At 35.5% G+C, this 13,712-nt stretch overlaps 1 protein-coding gene across 1 annotated transcript in view; it reads right to left on the reverse strand.

Moving 5' to 3' along the window:
* LOC107687416 (nucleolar complex protein 2 homolog) overlaps nucleotides 1-13,712 on the reverse strand; it is a 30,973-nt gene that overhangs the window by 8,063 nt on the left and 9,198 nt on the right. Inside the window, exons 11-15 of the mRNA XM_016484749.1 lie at nucleotides 13,270-13,409; nucleotides 12,317-12,428; nucleotides 8,386-8,499; nucleotides 3,544-3,645; nucleotides 2,786-2,929 (exon numbers count right to left, since the gene is read on the reverse strand). Of these exons, the coding sequence (XP_016340235.1) occupies nucleotides 2,786-2,929; nucleotides 3,544-3,645; nucleotides 8,386-8,499; nucleotides 12,317-12,428; nucleotides 13,270-13,409 (612 nt within the window). The remainder of the gene's footprint in view (nucleotides 1-2,785; nucleotides 2,930-3,543; nucleotides 3,646-8,385; nucleotides 8,500-12,316; nucleotides 12,429-13,269; nucleotides 13,410-13,712) is intronic.

Here is a 13,712-nt window from a genome sequence, read left to right on the forward strand (position 1 = left end):
CTTACAACCAATATAATAATTATAAATAATTAACAAATAATAAATAAAATAACGGGCCATATAGTGTGACACTTATTATTTATCCTATGTAAGGGTATAATAAATGTATCTAAATATAAGTATGTATGTATTATGAGAGAGAGAAAGAGAGACAAAGCAAGAAAGACAAACTATTAAAAAACATTTTTAATTACAATAAAACAAACTAAACGAAAATTAGAAATATAGCCTTTGCAACTAACTGAAATAAGTTTAAGTACTACAATTACTAACTCAAATAAAAAATAAAAATGACTAAAAATAAAAAAGCTAATTCAAAATACTGATAAAAAAATAACACTAGGTAGAAAGGTATGTAGATATTTAACCTCTGTGTGAAGTGTGTCATAGTGTGGTAGTATTAGAGTTGATGGAGGCACAGGTACGACACAAATATCTGTCTTTATGGTTGTTGGACTGATCCATGGGGGATGCGGCTTTATGCAGCTGTGCTGGCGGCAGTGCTGGGTGAGAAGTTTGCAATGCCACCCTCGTTACTAAAGGACATCCTTCCCGCTGGCCAGAGCCCAGCGACAGACGCACCCCGGCGTGGTGCCATGCTGTCTGCATGCTCTGCCCTGCTGCATCTCTCCCTACGGCTTAACATTTCACAGAGGAGACACACAGACCCTTCCACCCCTCCTTCATTTCAGTCTTAAATGGCCTTAAATATTTATCAGAAGCAAAAGAGTCAGTCCAGAGACAGCGAGGGGCGGGGAGGAGAGATGAACGGGCTGTGCGTCGGCAGGGGTGACAAATGAGAACGGAGCTGGAGATGAATGGAGCCGAGATCTCATCCCAGAGAGGAAGCAACTTCTCACCTTCTCTCACAACCTTCACCCCTGCCGTCCCTTCATTTTTTCTGCCCACCAACCTCGTCATTATCATCCCAGTCAGCACCATGGTTATTACTGTTAACTGAAACTGCTATGAAGACAAAAATTACCATTAAATAAAGCAAAAAAAAAGAAAGAAAATGTATTATAAATGTGCACTACAATATGATCAACAACTAAGCAGAATTATAAAGAAAATTAATGTTATAGTTTTAACTGAACTAATATATATATTTTTAATTCTAATCAAAGTTATATTGCCAAAAAGAGATGCACACTCAAACAAGAAGGACTGATATCTGATTGATATAGAAAACAACCAACACAGTTCACTTTCTGTATACAATGTTTTCTGAATTATCTTGAATCTTGAAATGGGTGACAACAACAACAATTATTATTATTAAACAATTATTATTATTGTTATCATTGTTATTAAGCAATAATGAAAATAACTGATTATAAAATTAACGAATATTATTAAACAATTACATATTTATATTATAATTCATATTTAAAATCCAATATACATTATATAACTAAATATGGATAAAACTATACTGAAACTAAATCGATTTAAAATAAATTCTAAAAAATAATAATAAAATATTTATACACCATCAACACTAATTAAAAGCAAACTAAAATTAAAACAAAAATAATAAAAACATTGAAATTTTCAGTAACTACAATAATCCTGTTCAGCAAGCACAACATCTGATTCAATCCAGTCTGCTACTGGATGGATTGACATTACCAGACACTTGCAGACGAAGCACTTAACGTCTGCTCATCCTCCTCTAAGTCTCTCGCTGAGAGAAATGGCATTAGAAAGCTTTCCGCCCTTTACTTTCATCTGCTCTCATATCCGCCACTGACCCTGCGTCAGGCTACGGCTGTAATAGCATCCCGTACCACGATGGTCGTGTGTGTCTGTCTGAAGACCTGTGACTGCACTTCCTGACCTGCAGGTGGTGTGGTCAACTAGGCTCCAGGCCAACCACCACATGCTGTTTTCAACTGACCACAGCAACACGCATTCAGATGTGTTCACACGTAAACACGCAGGGCTCTGAACACGCAAACACAGACGAAGACTGTGGGTGACCAGCAGTCACCTGCGAGGGGCCGGAAGGCAGGGTGGTGTTTGAGGTGAGTGGAAAGAGGAGGAACTGCAGGGATAACAGTCTGCTTTTACAGCTAAAATAAACATCTGACTGCCATGTCTGGTACCAAAGCTCACAAATGTCTGACTAGAAGTGCTGTTATGGTCACCGTGTAATTGGAAAAAACTCAGAGGGGAGGGAAAAAAAAAACATCCTTGGGTTGACGGAATTAATCAAAACAAATGGATAAAAATGTTAAAACTCATTCAATCAGCGCTAAAGCAGTTAACACATCAGGTGTACTCAGACAAGAGTTACAAATAAGACACGCTATAAGAGCTACAGTGTAGGGCTGTGCGATTAATCGAAATCGAATCGAAATAGCGATTTGAGACGTTGCGATTTTCTAATCGCAAAGCCTGCGATGTGGACGCTATGTGATAAGATGGCGCCGACGCTGATGGCTGCCTCCGTGGCGTGCTCCGCAGTTGTTTTTATATATAATATCATGAATTATAAAATTGAGGTAGGAACGGCAGTTTACTCATATACAGTGATGAGGAATTTTCAAGTGAAAAAACATTGTGAAAAATAATGCAAGGCGGGATTTGACTGCATGTTGCATCTAACAGGATTTTACTGGTTTTTGTTGAACTTTTATATTAATGTTTAATATTATTGTTCCCCCTCTTTGTGTCTTTTTGATGCAAGGCCTATATTTGGCTAAAAGATTATGAGATCATTTAATTTCATATTGACTTCAACAACAGTTCGGTCCGTTCCTGGTAAAAAAAATGTACTCACCACAGCTGTGACATCAGCTACGCCAAAAGCAGCTTTCTGCCTTCGCCCTGTGATGTAGCTGCAGTTCTCCTGTATCTTCTCCAGCAGCTGGCGCATCTGCTTGCAGTAATTGGCCACTTTGCATTCCTTCAAGAACGCTTTCAGCTGAGGAGACCAACATGAGAGTGCATGCATGAGAGACATTAGGGGAAAGAGCAAACATAAAACATCACAAAAAATTATGCAGGAAGAATTTCTAACTATCCTGAAAGATTAACATTAATATATCTCTAAAAACTCTCTGTCCAGATTCAATTTCCATTTTTTTTTTTCAATTCTGCCAATGAAAAGTACGGAAGAAACAGGAGTGGATATTATAAATAAACCTGACTGGGCCAAAAGAATAAATATTCAAAACCAGATTTTTAAACAGCAGTGAGGAGAGCTCAGTGTTGGCCAGAACAGAGGATGTGGCCAGAGTGTATATGTGTGAGAGAGGGTTGAAAGAAGTAATGGTGAAAGAAGCTGGCTTTTTTCCCTACAGTCAGTGTGTTTGTGTGCTGTGTTAGTGAGAACACTGCGGTGTATGTGTGTGCTGTGTTGCAAGAGTAAGTGTTGGGATGTGTATGTTGAGGTGTGAGGACTAAAAGGAGCCAGTAAATATAACTGTTGAGCATGCTCCATAACTTTCACTTATTATGAGCTGTTGGCGATGTGGTAAATGTTAGGAAGGAAAGTGAATAAGTGAAAGCTTATTCCAGAGAGAGTGAGAACAGTACCTGAACGATGGTGGGCAAAGCTAGCTCAGGAAAGCCAATGGAGCAGGCCTGTGTGTGGAAGTACTCCAGAATGAGGTCATACAACTGCTCCACTAGACCATCCTGAAACAGTGAAAACAAACATTCACAAGTCAACACACGGGAACAAACTATGCGACAGAGTTAGCTTTAAATTTCTACACCATAAAACCAGACATGTGAATGCATCATTCAGGGAAACTGCTATTAATATACTGAATTTAGCAAACTTGCTTAGCAAAGTTGTCTTTAAACTGTTAGAGGGGTCTTCAAACAGTTTTGCGTTTTTGTACTGTCTTTGACCATTGCGCTCACATTGTCTGCAGCGCTTTGCATGATACAGCATTCTAAAAACACAGCACTTAAAGGCACAATATGTAATTTTCGCCACTAGAGGGCGCGTATTCAAAATAAACAAATAGACAAAGGCGTAGTTTGATGACGCCGTGACTGAGTGTGGAATCATGGGCGTTGTCGTCTTCATCCCCACAGCCGAAGCAATCCGACGGGACTCGGGCAGAAATCATGTTCATGGATGAGCTAATGATTTATTAATGTAGTATTATGAAGCAGGGTGAGGCTGAAAGCCGTTGAACCGAAACGAGGCCGCTGAATGAGCGTGACACACAGCTCGAAAGCAGCGGAAGCTTTTATTATGCCACAGTCGAGCGCTTCCGCTCCTTCCGGTCGTGCGTATGTGGGGGAAAAAAAGCAGCGCTGTTTTATCATACTAGATACATTTGAAAGTTCTGTTATAATGCTACTCTGTGTGGTCGTCACCGGCCTATTAAAATGCACAACATATTAAATATCTGTCAAAAAAAATCGCAATTTGATATTTTCCCCAAATCGCACAGCCCTACTACAGTGTGTATGTTTTTCATTCCTAATTTATCGACAGAAACACTTGCAGTATTGCAGTTAAACAAAAATACATAAAGATGTACAATGTATGCAAAGAAGGTACAGAAGACCGTTTAATACTGCACAGCAGGGTTATTATAGTTAACTAAATCTAAAACCATAAAACAAATTTTGTTACTTAAAATAAAATATACTTTAACTGAAATAAAATTGTACAAATAAAATAAAAAATAAAAAATCTAATTTTAATTTACAACTTTTCTCAAGTTCATTTATTTTATCTTGATGTACTAAAATGACTAAAACTGAAATAAAAATGAATGAAAACTATGTAGACTTTAAAAAAAATCAAAAGCTGATAAAAATGACAAAAACAAGAGTTATTAAAATTTTAACTAAAAATAAAATCTGAAAACATCAAAATAAAAAACAAATGAAAGATATTAATAAAAAGTATAACAACATCTCAGTGATATTAATATAACTCTGCAACACAGAATGTACAAAAAGTACAAATGCAGAAATAAATGTAAATAATAATTTTGAACTATTTTAAATATTTGAATGGAAAGTATGAACTAATTTTATTGGTTTTATTAAATATAAAACATTTTATAACATTTATAAATAAATGCATACAAAAAAAAAAAGAATATAAGTTACAATATATCCAACTTTTAGAAAACGTGTCTCAAAACCTTGCTTTTTTTTTTTCCATTTCACTGCCCTCCACCTCACGTTTTAAAATTCAGAAGCGCATTCTGTGTGAACTTGCCCTGATGGTAGCACACTTGAGAGAAAGAAGAGTTTACAACGTAACATGTACCTGCGTCATGAATTCAACACTAAATATTGGACTTGGACAGCTAGGACTGCCTGCGTTCACACACTTGCGTAGAATTTGTTCAGGCCTTCAACAGCATCCATTTACGATCATTTTTAATTGTTGAATTTGGATTAAATTTCTAGATAAACATCTTTGTTCAGAGTTCGGCACTGTAAGCATTGTATTTTTATGAACGTTGGGTTTTAGTTAAAAACAAACTTTTGTTACACAGGGAAACAGCCAGTGGTATTTTCAACTAACCCTGTTAATTTGCTTGAGTAAATCTTCAAAACCATTTGATGTTTTACGTTTTTAAAAGAAGTCACTAATGCTCACCAAGGCTGCATTCATATGATCAAACATACTGTAAAAAATAATATTGTGAAACATTATTACAAATTAAAATCACCGTTTTCTACTTTAATATATTTTAAAGTGTCATTTATTCCTGTCATGGCAAAGCTGTATTTACTCCGGTCGTCAGTGTCACATGATCCGTCAGAAAATCATTCTAATATGCTGATTTACTGCTCTCAAGAAACATTTTTTTATTATTATGAATGTTTAAAATGTTTGTTTTCAAAAGCATTTATCTAAAATTGAAATCTTTTGTTTATAAGATTGTTTATTTAATGTTTTCACAGTCACTTTTGATCAATTTAACGCACCCTTTCTTCATAAAAGTATTAATTTCTATTAAAAAAAACTAACTTTTGAACGGTAGTGTAAATGTAATCCATTTTAATGTCTCAAGTTGGAGACAGAAGGGAGGCAGAGTTTGGCAGTTTTTTTGCTTATTGCTCAAACTTTTGTGTCAGTCTAACACAAAAATAAAAATTAAAACCCAGTCTCAGTAACACTACGTCCATTACAAATGACACCTGTTCCTGAGGTAACAACACACATGGAAAAAACAGCAGTCAATCAGTTTTCCCTACACAGAAATGGCAGCCCTGCCCCCCACAGAGTTTTCACATCTCTACTCAACACCTGGCATACAAGCATTCACACTAATCCTGACCCGGTTTAGTGCTGGAATCGGACCTAAATCCTCTGCCCTACCTAAAATTCACAGCCGCAGCCTTTGCAAACACATTCCTCCGCTATGGAAACGGGAAAACCCTGCTCGTAACTGCCCTTACAAGAAATATTTAAGATTTAGTAAGTCAGACAGAGGTCCCAGACAGCAAGGGTGGAGCGGCGTCTCGGGGGGCCTGTGGCTGCGGTGTCTTGGCCTGGGTGAACATACTGGAAAGCTTCCCTGTGCCAACCAGGAGAGCAGGATAATCCCTGCAGCTTGTGTGGCAATCCTCTTGGCAGCAACACGGCACGCAGCGCTTTAGCCTGTGTAGCAGCGTGTTCAGGCTTTCATCTCCTAACCTCGATCCAGTTACAGCCAGTCAGCATGAAGTCATGACAGGCTCCTGGCTCAGGAGGAGGGGCGATCTTTATCCAGTCCTTTACCTGACGCATTTCAGTGATTGTCTTCTGTTTCATTTTAATATGACTCTTTGCTCATTATTTTGGATTTACAATACCGTTAAAATTTTGGGGTCAGTAAAATTTGTACTTTTTTAAAAAATGTTTAAGAAATTAGATTTTATTCAGAAAAACATTTCTAATGTTACAAAAGACTTTGAACTTTTGAAAATTCTATTCATCAAAGAATCCTGAAAAAAATATGTTTTTCTACAAACATATGAAGCAGCACAACTGTTTCAACATCTGTAACAATAAATGTTTCTTGAGCAGCAAATCAGCATATCAGAATGATTTCTGAAGGATCATGTGACACTGAAGACTGGAGTAATGATGCTGAAAAATCATCTTTGCTATCACAGGAATAAATTTTAAATTATATTAAAATTTATATTTATTATTTATATTATATTCGATTATTTTAAATTGTAATATTTCAAAATATCACTATTTTTACTGGGTTTTTATCAAATAAATGAAACCTTGGTCAGCAAAAGAGATTTAACAGAGAAAAAAATCGTAGTATACCTTTAAAAAAAAAAGTTTAAAAAATCAGTATGAATTTGGGCTGTTAATCAGTTTAAATGTTTAAGCTTTTTAAAATAGTTATATTTAAGCTTTTTAAATGTTTTAAATTTTACTTTTTAAATTATTGATCAACTGATTAACTGATCAACAAATTACATCACCACATTTCCTATGAACTCCCATGAAAGCACCAAGAAAAGCAAGCTAGTGTTGTTTTTGGCGGCCTGTTTTAATTTTAGTTTTAGTCTAGTCTTTGTGTGAAGCTGTCATTTTAGTTTCTATTAGTTTTAGTCACGTTCATACTCTTTTTAGTCTAGTCAAGTTTTAGTCAAGTAAAAGTCTGAGCATTTTAGTCTAGTTTTAGTCGACGAAAACTGATGACATTTAGTCTAGTTTTAGTCAATGAAAATGTTTTTGGCGGCCTGTTTTAATTTTAGTTTTAGTCTAGGCTTTGTGTGAAACTGTCATTTTAGTTTTTATTAGTTTTAGTCCCGTTCATACTCTTTTTAGTCTAGTCAAGTTTTAGTCAACTAAAAGGCTGAGCATTTTAGTCTTATTTTAGTCAAAATTATCCATGACTATTTTAGTCTAGTTTTAGTCGACGAAAACCGATGACATTTAGTCTAGTTTTAGTCAATGAAAATTTTATTTTAGTCTCTTTTTAGAAATGCAATTCTATTTAACCCAGTCAATATAGTATAAGTACCTAGTAGTATAGAAGAAACAAAAATTTTAGTTGCGTCTCGTCTCGTTTTCGTCACGTGATAAAGGTTCGTTGACGACGATATTTAGTCATAATTTTCGTTGACGAAATCAACACTATATGAAAGTAAAGTTTGTTTGTTTTAGTTTTTTAGAGAAAATCTCTAAAAATGTCAGTCTTTTTCTCATATAAATCATATAACTTCAGAAGACTGAAGGAATTAAGTCCACAGGCTTTTATAAAATGTACATTTTTGGGTGTACTATTAAAGTACCCTTTAAAGTATTATATGCATTAAACAGTTTTCAATTAACCACGTGGTAACACATTAATTCTGACAGGCTTAGTATACATACATAGTCATAAACTGAAAGAACATAAAGAATTTATAAAGGTCTGAAACTCAAAGTACAGGATGTGTCACCTTATAAGCCTTCTCTTGGAGATTGGTCTTGCTGAGTTTGAGGATCACTGCAAAATTGATGGGCTTTATACTCATGCGGCCTGGTTTCTTATTGAAGTCTTCTCGCTGGAGGATCTGAGGAGCAGAGTGAACAAACAGATACATCAGAGCACTGCATCACAGACATACGTGCACAGAAACACACAAATAAGACAAGACTACAGCAGCAGCCCACTGATTATTCAGACAAACACAAACCAGAGAATGACTCAAGGGCTTATAGTAACTTCAAGTATACAATCTAAAGCAGGTGTGCAGATGAGTGTTGGGGAAGCTTTTCTGAAACGTCCCATGCAACAAGTTACTCAAGTAGTTAAACCCTTTTGCAACCACTGATAAGTGTATTGAGGCTAACACATACAGATCACCTACTTCTTCATTAACTGATCTACATATCTGATCTTTATGCGGAAATTATATGAGTGAACAGAAAAAACAATAGACACAAGGACCTGAAGTATTTTGAAATAGTAGTACAAGAAAAATAATCACAGTATATATGATTATCAATATAGCCATAACTGAATCTATTTCAGGGGCCAAAGTTTGTGTTTTTATTTAAAAAAACATTTTTTAATAAAATAAAATCAGACAAGCAGCATTTATATAGCACTAAAACAAATAGGGTGCAAGTTATCAAATAGAGTAACTATATTAAACTTAACAGATAAAATTCCACTAAATACAGATTTTTCACTAAATAAAACTAGGTACACCCTAATTTACATAACCAAATCAAAAACCTAGTGATAAACAGCAGCATAGTATTTAAAATGAACATTTAAATGTTTTGCTACATGTTTTTTTTTTTTTTTATTTACACTCCTGTGGTCAGGAAGAGGGGCAAACTTTATCCAGTCCTTTCATCAGGTGCATTTAAGCAGTTGTCGGTTGTCTCTTTGCTCATTATTTTGGATTTACAGACAAGTAGAAATTTGAAAAGAAAGAAAAGAAATTAATAATACGTACTAATACTTTTATTCATCAATGATGCATTAAATTGATCAAAAGTGACAGTAAAACCATTTATAATGTTACAAAAAATTCAATTTTTTTTAATATTTCAGAACTTTCTGAAAAAGTTAAGCAGCACAACTGTTTTCAACATTAATAATTATAAGAAATGTTTCTTGCACACCAAATCAGCATTATCAGAATGATTTCTGAAGGATCATGTGACACCGAAGACTGGAGTAATGATGCTGAAAATTCAGCTTTGCATCACAGAAATAAGTTACACTTTTAAATATACTGAAATAGAAAACAGTTATTTTAAATTGTAACAGTATCTCACAATATTGCTGTTTTCACTGTATTTTTAATCAAATAAATGCAGCCTTGCTGAGCATAAAATAATTTTTGAAAAAACAAAATCTTTCATAACCCAAACTTTTGAACGGGAGTGATTCATTAAAATGAATCAGATTTCCCAAATTTTGTATTTTATTAATTTTATTTGATCATTTTTATTTGAATACTTTATTAAATCTGGAAGCACAAAACAATGTGCTCAAAAATGTGCCGTGTGGTAAAAGTAATTTGGTGGTTTTTATATAATATAAAATTATTTCTCATAATCAATTTTTGCAGGCAACAAATTAGAAAGAATACTTTTCACCATACTTTCTCCATAACTAATAACTGAAAGAGGCTGTCACTTCAGCAAACAGTCAGCCAGAGTACTTTGGAGGGCTGTGACTTCTCCCATAACTCTCTCTGCGCTCCCGCATTTAACAGCAGTTGAAAGTGCTTGACGAGGTCAACTAGAACCAGCGAGGTGTGTGTGTGTGTATGTGCTCATGGACGGCCGGTCTGTGCAAACAACGGATGTGGTGTCGGCCTGCAGGACAGAGGAGGAAGTGATGGTCCCAACCTGATACGCTCAGAGGCTACTGCAACAGGAAGCTTGAAATCATAGAGCACAGATAAAGAGAGAGAGGGAGAAAGAGCGGGAAAAGAGAAAAATAAAGAGAGCCATGCTCTACTCTACTTCGCTGCACACCTACTTTTTAACATGAGCACGAAAACAGGAAGTGGACTGCATCACAAATAAACACAGGGAGCAAGAAGGGGGTCGGTGGGAGTCGCCACACTGACAGAGGATGTGGTCTGCGCAACACATTTGAGAGCAGAGTGAGAACCACAGACCTTGCTCACACACACATACGGACACACACGTATACTCTTCCCCCCCCAGGCTTTATCGCAGTATGGTCAGGACTGGTGGGAGATCGCAGCCAAGCAGTGACCCCCCCCCGTTGGTCTCGGCTGCTGTCGCCTCCACGCTTCTATTCTCACAACAGCTGTCACCACAGGGGCCCACGCCAGCCACACACAAACACAAAGGTTTTGTCACCCGCCTCACACTGTGGAAAATGTTGACAGTTTATGACCTCTACTTCTCCCAAAAACAAGACGCGCAGTGTTCGCACACATTAGGATGCGCATTCATGCAGACCGCAAACTCTGATCTCTGGTGTCTTTTATCTTTTAGTCTTTAATTCAAAGCTTGTCGACCGTTTAGGTAGCTTGCCTAGTCTTATTTTTTGGTTTTTAATTTTCCAATAGTGACTAGTTGGTGGGTTTTCTGAACGACTTATCTGTATTATAGGCTCCGCCAGACCCCAAACAGAAGTGATATCAGGGAGCGTTTTTTCTTGTGTTCCATAAACCGTATCATTTCTGATTTCCATTAACAACCCACTATAGTTCTGTAATCTGAGAAATTTACAAGCTTGAGGTTTTATCCATTAGGAATTAATTAGATTAGAGAGTTTCCATAATTAGGTAAACTACTGTTTAAAAATGTGGGGTCAGTATGTTTTTATTTTGTTTGTTTGTTTTTGAAAGTAGTATTTTATGCTCACGAGTCACGAAAACTGCATTTATTTTATTAAAAATAGAGTAAAACAATAATATAATATTAAAATTATATTACAATTTAAAAGAACTGTCTTTGATTTTATATTTTAAAATGTAATTTATTCCTGTGATGCAAAGCTGAATTTTCAGCACCATTACTCCAGTCTTCAGTGTTACATGATCCTTCAGAAATCATTCTAATATGCTGATTTGCTGCTCAAGAAATATTTCTTATAACCAATGTTGAAAACAGTGCTGCTCAATATTTTTGTGGAAATCATTATACATTTTTTTCCACAATTAAAAACAACAGCATTTATTTAAAATAGAAATCTTTTGTAACATTATGAATGTGTTTACTGTCAGTTTTGATTATTTGAATGAGTCCTTGCTAAAGAAAGGTTTCTAAAATTTAAGGGAAAAAAATCTTACTGACTCTAAGCTTTTGAACACTAGTGTATTTGGCTGTTGGTTAATGTTTTACAACAGCACTGCCCAAGTAAATGTAAGTGAATAAGGGGAAAAAGGAAATTACCTTAAAATATATTAATGTATTAAAAACGGTGTATTTGATACAAAAAAACTACTTTGATGGTAGTGGAGTTGAAGGGATGAAGACAGGCGACATCTTTCCGTTTACAGCGCTCACAGTCTAGCAGCATGCTAAAGCACAGCACGCTGTTAGCATGCAAAACCCCTGCATCTCTTAATTCATTTACTAACAAAAGCAACAACATATATTTAAGTAAAAAAGAACACTAACTGACCTCACAAATTGACCCTTTAGTTGGTAGATTCTTCATAGGAAGATTTCTTGTAATTGTACTTCAGATGTGAAGAAAGGTCAGAGCATGAAGTCTTTTTATAGTTAACTTTAAAAAAGCAGGACGACCGTGATGACAAATGCCGTGGGTACAGTACTCATGCCCAAACCACATCCACCCACACAGGAACCTGTTTATTCAAGGCAGCCTGGGAGATGCAGGGAGACATCAGAACAGTTGATGATGGCATGATCTGCAAGTCTCACCTCTAGCAGGAAGGGCAGGGCGGGCACGTATGTCTTGGTGTTGGCAGACAGCAGGGTGATCGCTCTGACACAATGCAGTCGCAGAGGGTAATAACGGGAGATGGGCACAAGCCTACAAATACACACACAAACACATAATGGGGCCATTAATGACTTGATAGAGTTTAACTGAAAACAGTAGTTTCTGTAAGCGAACAAAGTAATGTGGATTTTTAACATAATTTTTAAATATCTGCAGGCAGAGATGTAATGTAGTATTCAGAGCTGAGGTTCTTATCTCAAATCGACACACTGAGAATTGTAAACTTAAATGTGGTTAATGGCGCCACCTGCTGGTAAAAACACTGTTAATGCAGCAACTCTTAATGGCATTTAGAGTAGTTAACCAAAAAAAAAAACCTTGAGATTTTTCTGATAAAAATTGTGATAGCAGTTTAAATATATTTAAAAAAAATAAATAAATAAAAACTTTGCTGTTCTTGTTTGTGGGGATGCACAATTTGCCCAAAATGTTGTGATTATCTATCAATCTGCCTATAAAATAATAATTATTAAAATAATAATAATAATAATTATTATTATTATTATTACTAAATGAACAATTAAAAATTATTAAAAATAAAATAAACATTACTATTGAAATATTCACTGTAAATTAGAGTACTTCAGAAAACTAAAATAATAGTTTAAAAACAGTGCCGCACTTCACTCGAAAACTTGCAGTGCATATATTTGATAATCACACTAAGCTATATAATAATTTAGATTTTATTTTGATTAATCATGCAGGCCTATGTAAATTACTTTGTTTCTGACACTGTCAATTTCCAAAAATGACAAAAAAAGCACCATACTGGCCCATTTGACTCATGACTATACTCAAAGTGGGTGAAATATCTCTTTAAAGATGCTGAGCAAAAAAAGCAGTAAACAAACAATCAATCAATACATACTTGATGCAGCCGATGATGACTTGACACAATGGGTAGATCAATGGCTCCAAAACCTCATTGGGGTAAATGGTGCTCAATACCCGACACCACAGATATAGACAGTGCACATACTGCCAGTTATACACAGACTGATATGTCTCCTGAGGATGCACAAAACAGAATAAGATAAGCTGACATCTGCAAAAAATATATTGGACATATTTCTTAGTGATAGAGTATATACAAAGAGGAAAAATATACGTAAAGTTGGGACTCAGTTTTAATAATCAAGAATTGATTGGATTGTGAAAAGTGGGTGATTGAGAATTTGCTACAACAATACCTAAACATCAATTTTGAAAGTGAAGAATTTTCTTTGGAATAACAAGCACAGATGAATCATTCACAATAAGATCAGGATTAAGAAAATAAATATGGTCAACTTTATTTTCATGTTAACCTCA

The sequence above is a fragment of the Sinocyclocheilus anshuiensis genome, unplaced genomic scaffold (assembly GCF_001515605.1).
Source record: "Sinocyclocheilus anshuiensis isolate Anshui unplaced genomic scaffold, SAMN03320099.WGS_v1.1 scaffold1114, whole genome shotgun sequence".
NCBI classification, from domain to species: Eukaryota; Metazoa; Chordata; class Actinopteri; order Cypriniformes; family Cyprinidae; genus Sinocyclocheilus; species Sinocyclocheilus anshuiensis.